At 33.6% G+C, this 18049-nt stretch overlaps 1 protein-coding gene across 3 annotated transcripts in view; it reads right to left on the reverse strand.

Moving 5' to 3' along the window:
* Positions 1–18049, reverse strand: part of AspRS (aspartyl-tRNA synthetase) — an 87776-nt gene that overhangs the window by 11226 nt on the left and 58501 nt on the right. For all 3 annotated transcript variants that reach the window (XM_076501508.1, XM_076501507.1, XM_076501506.1), the window contains 3 exons: positions 14840–14914; positions 13644–13824; positions 12963–13097 (listed from right to left, as the gene is read on the reverse strand). In XM_076501508.1, coding sequence (XP_076357623.1) covers positions 12963–13097; positions 13644–13824; positions 14840–14914 — 391 coding nt within the window. The remainder of the gene's footprint in view (positions 1–12962; positions 13098–13643; positions 13825–14839; positions 14915–18049) is intronic.

Raw genomic sequence — 18049 nt, forward strand, 5'->3', positions numbered from 1 at the left:
CTTGTGATACTCTCCATACAGTAGGATCATGTTAAAATGTTCAACTGAATAATGATGCAACTACTTAGATAATTCTGAAGCAGCTGTAGTACTGTTCTTGTAACCTATATTATGTAGGGAGCCATTTTAACTTTTAATACACTTCAATAGAGCAATGACCTGCCAGTCACTACCTATACACACATATCCCTGAAGATATGATTGCTCATTAACAGCAACTAATTTTTTGACACATTCCATAAGTTTCCATTTATTCATTTGCAAGTGACACTCAGGAGCTAGTGAGTAAATATACACTTCATCAATCACCCTTGTAAACCATGTGACAGGGTAATTGATTCTATTATAAGCTTAGGTAAATCACAGCAACTGACCTAGTAATTTACATACCTTACACAGCAACTGACCTAGTAATTTACATACCTTGCACAGCAACTGACCTAGTAATTTACATACCTTGCACAGCAACTGGCCTAGTAATTTACATACCTTACACAGCAACTGGCCTAGTAATTTACATACCTTACACAGCAACTGGCCTAGTAATTTACATACCTTACACAGCAACTGGCCTAGTAATTTACATACCTTACACAGCAACTGGCCTAGTAATTTACATACCCTACACAGCAACTGACCTAGTAATCTACATACCTTACACAGCAACTGGCCTAGTAATCTACATACCTTACACAGCAACTGGCCTAGTAATTTACATACCTTACACAGCAACTGGCCTAGTAATTTACATAGCTTACACAGCAACTGGCCTAGTAATTTACATACCTTACACAGCAACTGGCCTAGTAATTTACATACCTTACACAGCAACTGGCCTAGTAATTTACATACCCACACACAGCAACTGGCCTAGTAATTTACATACCTTACACAGCAACTGGCCTAGTAATTTACATACCTTACACAGCAACTGGCCTAGTAATTTACATACCTTACACAAGCAACTGGCCTAGTAATTTACATACCTTACACAGCAACTGGCCTAGTAATTTACATACCTTACACAGCAACTGGCCTAGTAATTTACATACCTTACACAGCAACTGGCCTAGTAATTTACATACCTTACACAGCAACTGGCCTAGTAATTTACATACCTTACACAGCAACTGGCCTAGTAATTTACATACCTTACACAGCAACTGGCCTAGTAATTTACATACCCACACAGCAACTGACCTAGTAATCTACATACCTTACACAGCAACTGGCCTAGTAATTTACATACCTTACACAGCAACTGGCCTAGTAATTTACATACCTTACACAGCAACTGGCCTAGTAATCTACATACCTTACACAGCAACTGGCCTAGTAATCTACATACCTTACACAGCAACTGGCCTAGTAATCTACATACCTTACACAGCAACTGGCCTAGTAATCTACATACCTTACACAGCAACTGGCCTAGTAATTTACATACCTTACACAGCAACTGGCCTAGTAATTTACATACCTTACACAGCAACTGACCTAGTAATTTACATACCTTACACAGCAACTGACCCAGTAATTTACATACCTTACACAGCAACTGACCCAGTAATTTACATACCTTACACAGCAACTGACCCAGTAATTTACATACCTTACACAGCAACTGACCCAGTAATTACATTACATACCTTACACAGCAACTGACCCAGTAATTTACATACCTTACACAGCAACTGACCCAGTAATTTACATACCTTACACAGCAACTGACCCAGTAATTTACATACCTTAGACAAGCAACTGACCCAGTAATTTACATACCTTACACAGCAACTGACCCAGTAATTTACATACCTTACACAGCAACTGACCCAGTAATTTACATACCTTACACAGCAACTGACCCAGTAATTTACATACCTTACACAGCAACTGACCCAGTAATTTACATACCTTACACAGCAACTGGCCTAGTAATTTACATACCTTACACAGCAACTGGCCTAGTAATTTACATACCTTACACACAAAGCAACTGGCCTAGTAATTTACATATACCTTACACAGCAACTGGCCTAGTAATTTACATACCCACACAGCAACTGGCCTAGTAATTTACATACCCACACAGCAACTGGCCTAGTAATTTACATACCTTACACAGCAACTGGCCTAGTAATTTTACATACCTTACACAGCAACTGACCTAGTAATTTACATACCTTACACAGCAACTGGCCTAGTAATTTACATACCTTACACAGCAACTGGCCTAGTAATTTACATACCTTACACAGCAACTGGCCTAGTAATTTACATACCTTACACAGCAACTGGCCTAGTAATTTACATACCTTACACAGCAACTGGCCTAGTAATTTACATACCCACACAGCAACTGGCCTAGTAATTTACATACCTTACACAGCAACTGGCCTAGTAATTTACATAGCTTACACAGCAACTGGCCTAGTAATTTACATAGCTTACACAGCAACTGGCCTAGTAATTTACATACCTTACACAGCAACTGGCCTAGTAATTTACATACCTTACACAGCAACTGAGCCTAGTAATTTACATACCTTACACAGCAACTGGCCTAGTAATTTACATACCTTACACAGCAACTGGCCTAGTAATTTACATACCTTACACAGCAACTGGCCTAGTAATTTACATACCTTACACAGCAACTGACCTAGTAATTTACATACCTTACACAGCAACTGACCTAGTAATTTACATACCTTACACAGCAACTGACCTAGTAATTTACATACCTTATTGTATGTTTTACCTTTTTTATTTTTTTTCAGCATTTTACTCAAATGCTCTGTAAAGTCTACCAAACTTTAATTCACTGCAATGGTTAACATCCTTCACAAAACTGACTAAAAACTGGTAAAAATATAGAAAAATATTCATAGAAATAATATGGTTTAACTACAGAGACTAAATTTGTTAAAATTAAAAGAAACAATTGTCCATGCTAAGATAGCCAAAAGTATATCTGAAATTAATCACAAAAAATGTTTTTTATTTACTGCTCAACTCACAATGCATTTGAAACAATTCAAAATGCACAATACACAGACCAGAAAGCTTGATAAGTTATAAGCTTACAAATTTCAAGCCAGGTTTAGGTGATGTATAGAAATTGTGCTGTATTCAAATTCCTTACATAAATAATTGTGGTATATCTCAACACAGTGATGTTTAGATAATTATTGTACCACTCAGTAGAACCATTCAATGCTTAATGTTACTAAAGTTTTCAGCTGTAAATTTTATTTTTAATGTGCCTTAATATATTCCACAAAAATAGTAGTGAAAATATTTTATAATCACACATAGCAAATTATTCATCGATTAGGAAATAAAACCAAAACATTAACTTACACTATTGTTAGCTACAAAATATTTTAATAAAATGTAAGTGAAATTTTTGTGAAGAATATTCATTGAAATTAAATTCAGCTTAACTGTCTTAATAAAAATAAAGCATTAGTAAAATGAAAGTTAAACTGGTAACTACAAACTAGGTGTAAAAATCCTAAAGATATTCAATCAAAATTCAGATCAGCTATGATATTCAGAGCTCTACCACAAGACTAACTTAACTCTACCCCAAACACTTAAAGATGTATTATATTGATTAGAATTTAAATATTACGTCAAATAAAATAATTACATATATCTACATAGATATTATCAGAAAGTTGAATGGAATATAAGGCATTTAGAGCTTACTTATCCTTGTTGTTTTTCTTCACATGCAGCAAGATAACAAATAATGTATCTGTGCTCAATACTTATGGTTAGTTAAAGTTTGCTACATCCTTAACAACCTTCACAAGGCTTTCAAACTCTGGTACCAGTGACACAAGCAGACAAGAATGGTGACCCATGCTCACTGAACAGGATGTTAGTCCATCACAGGTTAATTCTCATCTAACAGTTAGGTACTCATCATACAGCTGGGTATACTGAAAGAAGTATTTTGCTGGATACAGCATGATGCTGCCAGCCTCATACTTGCAGCCATCTGGCTACAAAAGTCCAAGAGTGAGGCCACTCAGCTGTGCTGCTGATGACAAGATTGAAATAAAACCAAAAGAACCAAAAAACATACCTCCATCATATTACCTAATTAATAGAAAGAAAAAAAAAGTAACAACTACAATATGGATGCTGATTTCATGGCTAACTATAGTAAGTTTATTTTTAAAATAATGAACATAAAATAAGAAATTGCTTTCACAGTAAGCAATGGAAAAATACTGAATGAGAAGAATAAGTTGCCTAGCAGATAATTCAAATTTCATTGGAGAAATTTTAGTTTTGAAAAATATTCAGCAGAGTAGTAACACTTCTAATCTGCAAAAACCAAATAGCATCTGAACTTTATTTTGTTTTTAAAATTTTTCATCACCTTTAAAAAGCAAATTAAAATAAACTCTGTACAATAAAAGCATAAAAGTTTAGCATTTTGTTTTCTACTATACAGCCAGAGTGAAATGAAGAAAGCTTTACAGTTCAGTGTATGGTGTCCCAAAAGTGGTATCCAAATTCTAAGAAATTAAAAGTAAAAGTAAAGAATACATATGTTGGTCACACAATACCTATGGCACAAAAAGGTGAAATTGCACAAGAGTGCAGAGCCAGCTCTAGGTAATACTGTGGCCAACACAAACTCTGTATTCAGTGCTTCTGCCTTCATGAAATTGACAAGAACTGTTACTGGATTGGTTAGTTGTTTGGGTTTTATTGGCATAAAGCAACTAGATTATCCACACCATACAACCAGAAAAGATATAAAAGTAAAATTATTATAAAAGGTAAAAAATTAAACCAAGTTAAAAAAAACAATGTCCAAATTTGAATAAAAGATATAAATAGAATTAAAAAGGTCAATGGCCCATAAAAAGTTAAAAACACAAAGAAGTTAGACAGTGTCACCATAGCTAATGACATTATCCAATTTCAAGGGTAACCACAAGAAAAGACACATTGAAAATGATGTTGTTGCTCACAGTTGTAACAAAAGCACAACAGTAAAACATGGGCTGCTGCGACTTGAGTGCCACAAAGGCAAACATTGGTGGATCAATCTCAGATAAAATAAAATGAGTTAAACTGTTTCCACTGCGTAGCCTAGTTAGGACAACTTCTTTCCAGTCCTTATGGAAATAAGACAGCCAAAAACAACAGAGGGTTTGATCTGGAATATTTGTTACAATGTAGATTCCAACTGGTATGAAGCTAAGCCTTCATTACAAGAGAAGCACAGCTGTTATGGCACCAACAAAGCAGCCAGACTTGGCTGCAGTGACAGCAATATTTTTTTCTGCAGATACTGATACTGCTTGGACTCCAAAAAACTGGATAAAAATATGAGATAAAAAAAATGTGCAAGTCATTTTACATAGAATACTGACAAGAACAGGGTGAGAACTAACACTATGTGATTCCAGAGCTACTAGAGAGAGAGACAGTGCAAATAGTGCAATTGGTTGGTTGGTTAATTTAGTGTTTTATGGCAAAAAGCAGCTAGGCTACCTGCGCCAAATGTCTGGTGAAAAGGTAAAAATAAATTACATGTAGTAAAATACAGAAGAGGAAATGAAGGTAAAACAAAACAGCATTGAAAAGCATAAAACCAATGTTGACACCTTGTCTACAATGTTAAGAGAGAAAGCAGAATAAGAGAAGTTGTAAAGGACTTTCTCTAGCATAATGGTAATGATCATAACATGCAAGGAATACTAACAGGTAAGTACAAGAACCACCATCAGTCACCTGAAGTTGGTCTTTCCAGTCCTGGTTCTGGGTTATGTGTCATAATAGCCATTATCAAAAGGTAAAATAATAAAAGTTGTAAAAGACATGAAGCAAAATTGTAATAATACTTTGCAAAATGTCTGGTAAAAAGGTAAAAGTAAATGTAGTAAAATTCATAAAAGAAAATGAAGGTAAAAACAAAACAGCAATTGGAAACATAAAATGGCATAAAACCAATGTTGACATCCAGTCTACAAAGTTGTAAAGGACTCTCTGTAGCATAATGGTAATGATCATAACCTGCCAGGAAGACTAACAGGTAAGTACAAGAACCACCGTCAGTCACCTGAAGTAGGTCTTTTCAGTCCTGGTTCTGGGTTGTGTGTCATTATGGCCAGTACCAAAAGGTAAAGTAATAAAAGTGTTAAAAAACATGCAACAAAATTGTAATAACAACTCCCCAGGACGACTAACGGTTAGTTCAAACAAATAGCTCAAACAGCTGCGCTAGTCACCTGAAGTTGGCCTTTCCAGTCCTGGTGTCGAGTTATTTAATGTTCTGGCCATTTTCCAATTTCAAATTGAACTAGAGAGATTGAGACTTTAAAAAGGGAACCACAATTAAAAAGGTGTAATGAATAAATATCAAACACTTAAATGAGATCAAAAAGATTAATGGCCATTAAAAAACTAAAAACTTCATCAAGGTGGACAGTGTCACCATCACCAATAACACTGTCCAATGTTACAGACAAACTCTAGGACAGAACATGTTTAAAGTAGTGCCGTTGTTGAGAATCATAACGAGGGCAAGAAAGTAAAATGTGGCTTATTGTGACCTGAGTGTTACACAAACTACACACTGGTGAAACAGTTCCACATAAAAGAAAATGATGAATTAAAAAACTGTGACCAATGTGTAGTCTAGTTAGAACAACATCATCCTTCCAAATCGGAAGCTAGACGACCAAAACCCAATATAGGGTTTTATTTGGAAAAGCTTGTTGTTGCATTGCTCACTCCAAGTGGACTGCCAGCTAGCACGGAGCCGAGCCTTGAATACAGGACCATAGTCCATGTACAGAATAGTCACAGTGGTGACAGTGCCAGAGCAGATAGATTTAGCTGCTATGTCTGCAAGCTCATTCCTGTGAATACTAACATGGCCTGGTATCCAGAAAAACTGAATAGAAGTAGATGTTAATGAGAAATGGGCCAGTTGGTTTTGAATATCAGTGAAAACAGGGTGTGAGCCAATGTGAAGTGATTCCAGGACCAGTAAAGAACTAAGTGAGTCAGTATAAATAGTGCAGTTGGAGTACTGCTTAGCTTCAATATGATCCAGGGCAAGAGATATTGTGTGCAGTTCAGCAGTGAACACAGAAGCTGTACAGGGGAATCTGCATGCAACCACCGAACCCCAACGAAACATGGCAGAGCTCACATAATCACCTGATTTGGAACCATCTGTATAAATTGGAATGGAATGATTGTTCGAAAGATGTTCAGTAAATAAAAGATGGTACTTCTAATCGGGAGTATCTGCCTTTCTCAGATGACTGTAATAAGCCATGGTGGGATGGGCTGACCAGTGGATTCTGCAATGTTATCTAAGGACAGACTCAATTCATTCAATTGCGCCTGGATGAGAAGGCGATAAGGAGCAATGGCAGATCGTCTGTTCTGAAAAAGTATGGCCCACTGAGGAAGGAAAATACATCCCCAGGTGGGATGCTTTGGTAAGGAATGAAGTTTCGAAGAATATAGTAAAGACAGTTGCAAACGGCGAAGATGCAGAGAAGGTTCATGAGATTCTACATATAAGCTCTGAACTGGGGAGGTGCAAAAAGCCCCAGTGCAGAGTCAAAGTCCTTGATGATGAATGGGGTCCAGCATCTATAAGGCCGAGGGTTTGGCAGAGCCATAGACCATTGATCCATAGTCGAGTTTCGTCGAATAAGAGTACAATATACCTTTAACATAGAACATCGATCCACTCCCCAACTGGTGGTAGAGAGGACATGGAGGATGTTCAGTGCTCTTGTGCATTTGACCTGTAGCTGCTTTATGTGTGCTATAAAGATCAGCTTATGTTCAATGATAAGCCCCAAGAACTTGGTCTCAGGAATCACTGGCAGCAAAACTTCACCAATACGGAGTTCAGGATCAGGGTGAATACCCTGTTGGTGGCAAAAGTGCATGCAAATGGCTATAAAGCGAGAAAAATTAAAGCCATTTGCCACAGTCCACTTCAGTACATGATTGAGGGCAGTTTGTAGTTGCCATTCAATATATCTCATGTTTGACGACTGACACGAGATGTGAAAGTTGTCGACATACAGCCCATTTGCAACAGTGAGAGGGAGTTGGTCAGTGATGGCATTTATCTTTACACTGTAAAGTGTGACACTCAAAACACAGCCCTGAGGGACCCCAAGTTCCTGTAGAAAAGATCCGGAAAGTGTCGAACCCACACAAACTTGGAATCTCCTGTCCATTAAAATTTTTTTTAATAAACATGGGTAAATGGCCACGTAACCCATATATATGGAGGTCTCGCAAAAGGCCATACCTCCATGTTGTGTCATAAGCCTTCTCAATGTCAAAGAATATTGATACAAGATGTTGTCGTTTGAGAATGGCTTTTCTGATTGATGTTTCAAATCGGATTAGGTAGTCCGTGGTGGAGTGCTGTCATCGGAACCCACACTGGGTGGGTGAGAGGAGGTTGTTTGATTCGAGAAACCAAACAAAAAGAGCATTAACCATCCTCTCTAAGGTCTTACAGAGGCAGCTCGTCAAAGCAATTGGACAGTAGTTTGAAGGAATCTTTGGATCTTTCTCAGGCTTAGAGAAAGGTAAGATAATAGCCTGGCACCAGACATTAGGAAAAACATTCTCCTGCTAGATCTGGTTAAAAACAATTAGAAAAATATCAAGAGAAGCAGGAGAGAGATAGTGCAGCATGTCATAGTGTACATCATCAGGTCCAACAGATGTACTGCCAGACTGATGAAGAGCCATTTTCAGTTCCACCAGTGTAAAGGGACAATTATAGTCAAAGATACAGTCAGTTCAAAAGAAAAGAGGTGAACGCTCTGCCCAAGTCTTGATGGCCAAGAAAATAGAGGAACAAGCAGAAGTGCTAGATACCCGGCAAGAGCTTTCACCTAGAGTATCAGCGATGCTCCAGACATCAGCTACCTCTTGGCCCTCAGAGAGTAAGATCAAGAAAGGGACAGAATTGTAGTGCCCACTGACCTTTCGAATCTTGTCCCATATGACCTTCGAACTGGTGGTAGAAGATATGCCAGTGGTGAACTTAATCCAAGATTCCTTCTGGCTTTGATGTCTTACTCATCTAGCATGTGCACGGCCCCGTTGGAAAGTGATGTGGTTCGATAGTGTGGGATATCGACGTAAAGTATCCCAGGCCCGTTTTTGAGCCTTCCATGCCATGTGGCAAGCAGGGTTCCACCATGAGAATGAGGATATTGTGGAAAATGTGTTGAGGTTTTAGAAATACACTGAGCAGCTGCTTGTATAATACAGTCAGTTACCACTGCCACACAGTTGTCTACTGATGGCTGACTCACAATGGAGGATCAAGTTCTGTGAGAGCAGTGAAAGTGGACCAGTCTGACTGATCCAGTTTCCACCAGGGCACGTGGATAAGGTGGCATTGACCATGGCCAGCCTCTCTCAAAAGTATAGGAAAATGATCACTGCCTAGTGGATTATTGTTAACCCTGCATGAAAAATGGGAGAGTAATGAAGGAGAGCAAACCGTGAGATCAATAGCGGTAAAGGACTGACTAGGTGAGTGAAAATAAGTGGAAAAACCAGTATTGAAAAAGAGAAAGATTGTGATAAGAGAGCTCTACAGAGTGACCCCTCCTATCAGTAACAGCACTTCCCCAGAGGGGATGATGTCCATTAAAGTGGCTGAACCTCTGACATTGGAAACATCGGAGAGGGTTTGGAATGTACGACCGTACCCTGCAATTTAGATAACCTGCCTTGATGGTGACAGGTGCACATGGTGATGTAAATGTCAAAACAAGGATATTTGTCAGCAGTGTAACTCCATCCTTGCGAGTGGAGATGCCCCTGCAGAAACTCTTGGGTGGAGAAACCAGAGGCTGCCTGTCTGCAGGAATTCAAGGCCAAAGTGGTGTGTTATGGTTGGACCCCTCAACCACCAGGATCCTCTCCTCCCTTTCAAGGGTCGCCACACACAACAAACACACAGGTGGATGTTTAGTTCCCAGAAAAGGTAACCAGCAAGAACAGAACCTTCACTGGGAGGTCCCCTCACCAGGTACAGGAATCCACACTGAGGGGAGTATAATTGGTAACTATGTGTCTGGGTGTTGAGGATATTTTGTAGATGCAAATGTCACCACTGGCACCAAGGACACAACTATGGCCTCATTTCATTAACCCTTTCACTATACACAAGTCAAAATCCATGTTACAACTTTATTATCACTGTATATGCATAAACTTGGCATCAAAACATAACTAATAAACAAGTTTTAATATATGTTTTAAGTTCTTAATTTCATAAGGAAATATTCTTTTAAAAAATTCTCTAATTCTTCCTGGTACTTGTGACATTTGTTGTCTAGGTCTTCCTTCTTTTATTTACCACCCCTCAACAAAGTATACCATTTATCATAAAATACTCATTATCATAAAAATATTACTTAGAAAAGCACTAGTTTTATAGCCTTCAATCTTATTTGTTTACAGAGCTGTGTTATTAAGGTTACTCAATTTCTGAGCAGGTACAGATAAAATAACGTTTCAGATATCATTTTAAGCATTCAATTAATTAGTCTGTAAAAAAAATGTGTAAGCACATAACTTAATCTTCCAATTATTAATCTTATTGCTACAGGTCTTTCTATGGTCAGAGGTCAAAGGGCATTTCCCTATGTTGCAGACTTTACACACAAAACGTTATTGGATTATTATTATTTTATGAATTTATGTCAATAACTTTGGTATTAAATTGTAGATTATAATTCCAATTTTAGTGTTACATGTTAGTTAATTTCTTAATTTAAAAATAGGTATTAAAAAAAACCCTAAATATCAATTTTTATGGATCACATATGTTGAATGCAGCTTTGGTTCAAATTGGATGTTTGTGATGCCAAGGTATATTCTATAGTTTTTAAGAATCAAAAATTCAAATTACTAATATTGACAAAAATAAAATACAAAATAAGGCATTTTTCATTTTTTGAAAATACTTCATGTCCACCTACTTTGTTCAATCATGAGTTTATAACCAATTGAAAGTTCAATTTCCTCCACATGATTTTCTCACCTTTTTTTTGAAGGTGGGAAGTTCTCAAGATTATTTCTTTTGTCCAAAATCTCAGAAGGAAGGAGTGAGTGGAAATATTGTTCCAAAACAATTACTTTTTTAGACCCAAATACAGTTTAATTAGTAAGCCTGATAAAATACAGTAGAATTCTGTGATATTTATGGAGTACTTTATAAATTTTTGTTATTTTAAAATGCATATATAAAATTTGAAAAGTTATTTTGTCTTGTATCTTCTACATGCAAATACTGGTAAGGCTTACCTGGAAGGTATAGTGAGTACAAATAATTTTGCAACTGTAAGTAGTAGTGATCAATTTTTGCAATATTTATTTGTTTACTGTTCTGTATATTAAGAAAAGTAACTGAAATTTAAGAAATTATTTGTAAATGGTAATAATAATAATATATATATATATATATGTAACGTATTATAACTGAAATGTGACTGTACTTTACAATATACTAGTCCACTAGAACAAATTCAAAACAGGTCACTTTGTGAAGGCCAGTTTGTAATTACTGGATATGGTAATCTGAGCACACATGCTGCATTATTGTAATGTTAGTCAAACATGGCGGAAAGGTCAATAAAATAAAATAAAATAAAAATAAATATAAACGTATAATGTCACAAGGATTACGTTCTTTAGACTAAACACTTGTGATTTCATGTTATAATTTGTTATCATTCTAGAATGAAAAAAACATAATTTATACCTATTTTCTATTTGATTATGGTGCTTATAAGGTCAGTTAAATCAATCAAACCCATAAAGAGATACAATAGTGAAAATAAACAGATAAAATAAAGTTTTTCTACACATAAAACTGATATGAGCTCATTATCAGGAGCTCAAAGGTTTCACATTTAAATATGACAGTTTTCTCGTAGATAAAAGTATTTTTAATCCTAAGATCAAATTTAATTTGTATGTTGGATAGATAAAATTTAAAAATCTCATAATTTGATAATGAATTTGATATTTTGTGTATGATAGCCTTGTTACATTTACTGATAACCTGAAAAAATTTACTAAGATACTCATACTGTGTTAAGAGCTACAATATGAAAACTACAGCAATCATAAAATTGTTATAAATTTGGTCCCAAGGACTACGAGTTAATGGTATTATTACAAATCTTTGTTTCTTATCAAAATTTATTCCTCCAAAAACTACAGGTTTTTACTTTTTACCAGAATAATGTGTTAATAATGCTATATTCTTAAGCTAGCAAATAGTAGAAGTGTGAGGAAATGAAAAACTAAGAATTATATTAATGGCTTTTCATAAAGATTCATCAAGGATTTATAAAGTGTGTATGAAAAGTTTCAGTTAGTACAAAAACTGCTAGATATATCTGTACATGTAACTGTTATACGTTCTAACTTCTCAAACTTTTTTATAAATAAAACATTATAAACACATACAACATGCAAAATTAACTGACTCTCTCATATCACATACTATTTTACTTTGTAATACCATTACAACTTAGAAATCACATTTCGGTTCTTCCATAAAAATGTGTGTAATCTTGTTTTATCACTAAAATATGTTCGTTTAGATATACAATGCTACAATACTTAATAAAAACAAATACAATATATATTAATTGTGTGCATGATTTGACAAATTAATTATAGATTTTTTATAGTGAGTTGCTAAAGCAGGAGACAACACAAAAAATTATGAAATTTCAAATATTTCAGTTAACTGAAACGATATATAGCTGGTCACAAAATGAAAAAAACATTAACGTGTATTAAAAACCTTTAAATATTTAACAAACTTTTAATATCATGTGACTTTGTAAGTTCAAGACTGAACCTTATGCATGAGAGGAAAATAAATCATGAAACACTGAAATACTTACCTGCACCAATAGTGAAAACTTTATCAAAATCAGCTGCTATAGCCATTTGCTTGTAAAGCTGGGGTGATTGTGCAAGATAAGCACTGCCTTTAAAATATGACACTTCAAAGACATTTGCTCCTCCTTCACTTGCAGCTGAGAGGAAAATATTTCATGAACATAAAAAATGTTCATGCCAATATAAAACTACCTATATTCCAATAAACATACATATGAAGAATAATTTTTAAATTTTCAAAATGAAAAGATTATATATTTATATAAAATATATATAACCACATGACTGTACATGTTATGAATATAACTAAAAAAACTTTGCCACTCTCAATAAACAAACATTTTTAGTGCATTTTTATGCTAAGGAAGTATCTCCAAATATCATAACATTCTTCACTCATGCCAATTAATACTTTCTAACTTTGAATTTTATCACTTAAAAATATTTTAAAAGAATCAATTCTCAAAAGATGCTTCAATGAATCAAAAATAACCAAATTTTTGGACATACTGAAATACAAAAACAAATAAGGGTGCTGATTAACATAAAAATAATATTCAGAAAACCTTTGAATTTAAACTCAATATTTTGTTTCATTTTGAAAAGACATATTTGATGATGTTAATTAATAATTAAATATCAGGCAATTTCAAACCATGCAGTATTTTTTATTCAACCCTTACCTGATATAATTTTTGGTGTATGGATTTCTATAAAACCCATCTTTTTCAAAGCTTCACGAAAGAGTTCACAAACACCAGCCTGGAGACGATAGATTGCCTGATTTGTAGGGGTCCGAAGGTCCAAGATCCGATTGTCTAGTCTGGTATCCTGACAAACTCTAATGTGTAGACCATTAGGATCCTACATAAGCATAAACAAAAATGTGAAAAGCATTTTTATTTTTTGGAATCAATTATTTATATTTTGATGGCTCTTTAACTATTCTCAAGCATTGTAACTATATCAGACTTGCATTTTCGACTAATCATACTTTATTTAAACTTAAGTGCAACAAAATATGTCGTACTCACCTTAACTTTTAGGTTCATTTGCATTTTATTAGCAGAAACAAATTTTAACTTTATTCAAGAGGAGATGTTACACTATCATTTTGTCATTAGGTTTATGTTGGTTTTTCTTCTTCTTTTTTAACCATTTGGAAGTCTTTTAAATTTAAACTGATACAATAGGAGTTAAAATAATGATACTTTGAAAACATGTATGAAACTTTTCCACAGTTAAACATCACTTGTAAACAAATGTTCAGTGAACACTTAACATGAATATTCTATGAAAGTTACAAATAAGAATGAACTTTATAAAATAATTTCTAACAAAAGTAAAATGAAATTTTTCTCTTTATAGTCCATTGTTTCAGACAAGAGACACATACAACTACATCTCTCTCCAAATATAATTACTTTTTTTTTTAATATGGATCAGTAGCTAAAACAACATTTGAAATACAAAAGAATCAAATAAACTTCAATATTATAATAAAATGTATAAAAGCCTTTGCTGTATTAAAATACTTGAATTCTAAATTACTGACACAGGAGACAATTATACTTTTTAAAAAGGAAAAATATGATTTAAACTGCTTCAGCTGTTTTGTCATTGTTGTTCTTTGTTATTAAACACAAAGCTACGAAAGGGTTACACGTGTTCTGCCCACCCCAAGTATCAAAAACCAATTTCTAGTGGTACAAGTTTGCAGACAGACCACTGCACCACTGGGAGCTCAGCTATTTTGAAATAAATATTATGGTTTATTAAAGTGGAAAAGTTTGCCACTTGTTTGGTTGTTTCATATTACTTAAAACAGTAAACAAACTTGTACCATAATAAAGAATACCACAACCAGCATCAAGCTCACCTCCTCATTTTCTGGTCTAGATGCATCTTCAATCTGCAAAGGTAGTCTAGGTTCTGAGGCACTAATAACAAATAACTAAAAACAAACAAAAATTCAATGTTCACACAATCTAACTTAAAACTTGATAGCACAATCACATAATAGTTTAAAACAGTGGTAACTATCCCCCTCAAAACTCTCAAGGAACAAGTCTCTTAACAAATCTCAATGCATTATGCCCTTTCAGTTTGATGAAAGATTATCCAACAGCATTTGGAATACATATGAATGTAGGCTTCAAATTTTAATAAAAGAGTAATTAGATTCAGAATCAACAAGAAGCAATTTGTATTTATCCTTACTTCCAGTATTATTAATTTGGAGCAATAAAAGTGCTCAGTCCTAATAATAAGTATTTTGAGTTTGCATGATCTAACATAATAAACTATTACATGTTGATTGTTATCAGTCTTTTGTGTCTACTATACTTCTAACTTTTGCTATTATTTATTTCTTTTATGTATTGGAGTCATAGTCGCAGAATTAAAAATGGTGCCCTCTATTGGGTCTTTAGGCAGTTACCTACGTACTAACCATGATTACATTATATTGTTATTTAAGAAGATTGTTTTGATTTTATATTATATCTTTGTTTTCATAAAAATGGTGATATCAGTTGGAATATGGCTTTATTTATGAAACTTTTTCAGTTTATTGTTGATGTTATACTTCCTTTTAAAGTGTTCAGTATCCACTATAAGATGCCTTTTATAGTATCTTCTGCACAATAAATGTTCATTCTATAGACCAGGCAGTCAGTCTAGAATACATTGCTCATCTTTAAACAGCTAGAGTGGTATAGTTGAGACATTTCTGTATGCACATTTGTGGGTTTCTATATGTAACTTAAGTATCTCCATAACCATCATTGTTACCTTTATTTATATTGTCAATTATATTACTGTATTAAGAAGTTCTGAAATCATATTTGGCTATATTATGAAAGTATCATCAACAAATGTGAGCCAGGCTTTCAGTATCAGAATAGCTGTTTTGAGAGTATTATTATAAAAAAATAGTGCAAGAAAAATGTTTAGATTTTATAAAGACAAGTAGAGATTAACATAATACCCAGCTAAGTTATAGTAATACAGAAAATTTTAATACTACAAAAAGTAATTAAACAAAAACTAAGTTACCTAAAATATAAACAATTTTTTTCTTACTTTGACAAATCACTTCAATTATGTTAGCCTGAGCCAAAGAAGGAATGACACTTTTTAAATTCAATTAATTCATTTTTTGTAGTTTTGACTTTTTTGTTTCAACAATTTTTGTTGTGCCAGCAATACGAAGCATGGGATACTCGTTCGTATGTCAATCATTAGTCATGGTGACAAAAAGTAAGTAATGTCTATGAGAAGGATTACTAAATGTAGGAAACATTTAAGCATTTTACCATTTAAATACAGATAACCTTAATGATTTCTTGTGTAACCCAAAGCTAACATTCCCAATATTACAAGAGAACTGCAAGGTAAACTTAATGTCATGTAAAATTATCAAGAATAAACAATTTTTAATTCAACTTAATAATCAGAAGAAATTGTTACAAACAAAGCAGTGCAGAATATACATAGTTCAAGTGGTGATTTGGCTCACAGGCTTAGGTTCAGAGTAAGAGAAATTAAGTTCAGCTATTATTATCCTTACTTTAGTAAAGTGGCTATGTCAATAGCAACCAATTTCCTTTCTTAACCTTTCTTGTCATTTTGTTAGATTATTGAAACAGGTGAAAAATTATAAAAAAAAAACACTTATATAAAATACTATTGAAAAATGAAAATACGAGAACAGTACAACCACCTATTCAAGATAGCTGTAAAACAAATATTTTGAGATACATAAAGCAGAAACAAATGTAGAGATCATTTTAATTCCAACACTTATTGGTTGTATGCATGTTTCTTTTTATAACACATTATTTAAACATGTAATAAAAATACTTACTATTTCTTATAATTAAAATACAACCACAAACAATTAAAAAGTGATGCTTCTTAAGTTCTTCAAAGAGAATTCAAATACCTGCTTAACATTTTTTTTTCTTTTTCTCTCATTATGTTAAATATATATAAAAAAATGAAACCACCATGTAAATAAAAGTTATTGAATAACATAAAAATAATAAGTGTGTGCATATCTGTATGATTTCAATCTTAGAACTAAATAATTGAAACAAAGAACAAAGTTTGTTCAAGTATAACTAAAAAGCTGCAAGAAATAACAATGTTATACTTTGTATATTATTTTTTGTAAAATTGAGATATATTGTTCTCATTTCTGTAGATATACATATAGAAATATTCATTTTACTAATTTGTGAATAATGTATAAACATGCCTTCCAAAAAATAAAAACAACAAACAATAAAACCCAAAAAATCAAATAGCAAGATAAAATACAATTAATGCAAAAGAACCATTATTAACCAATACCACTTTGGTAAATTACGATATCAACCCCATAATTATAATAAATTTCTAATAAAAAATAAACTACCACATCTAGTATATTACAAATATTAACCTAAATAATGCATCACAAATGTTAATATAAGTAACACACCAAAAATATTAACAATCATGTTAAATAATTAAAATTTTCATCTTCAATATAATCACAATTAAAAACTTTATCTCCAATGTACCAGCATAACTGTAAGCTATTGAACTGAGCTTGCTATATTTTCAGGTGAAAACCAAATTAAGGTTAGTATGTTAATCCAAAGATGTATCATAACTAATAGATATAGATTTAATAAATTAAATGTATTGTTTTTAATTATCTGAGAATAAAAACAAATCAAATGAATCAATTGTTTTTAAAAGTGGTAAAGTTACCACTTGTACAAATACATTATAAAGATAGTCTGTTTTGGGCCAGAAATAGCCTAGTGGTTAGTGTGTGGAATGTGGATCTGAAGGCACTTTGTGTTCTGTTACTGAAGTCCTGCACTTAGGGCATTGTTAAATATCTTTATTCTATCAAAGTATCTTACGACTTGATATGAGTGGTATTTGCAACTTGCTTTCCTTTTTTCTAGTCTATCACTTTCAAAATTATGTCCAGATAGCCCTCAAATGTCCTTTCATAAAAATCAAACAAAACTATAACCTTTTCTGTCTTTATAACAGGTTTTTAAATTAAGATTCACTTCCAAGCATTAAA

Source organism: Tachypleus tridentatus, chromosome 5, assembly GCF_004210375.1.
Source record: "Tachypleus tridentatus isolate NWPU-2018 chromosome 5, ASM421037v1, whole genome shotgun sequence".
In the NCBI taxonomy this organism is placed as follows: domain Eukaryota; kingdom Metazoa; phylum Arthropoda; class Merostomata; order Xiphosura; family Limulidae; genus Tachypleus; species Tachypleus tridentatus.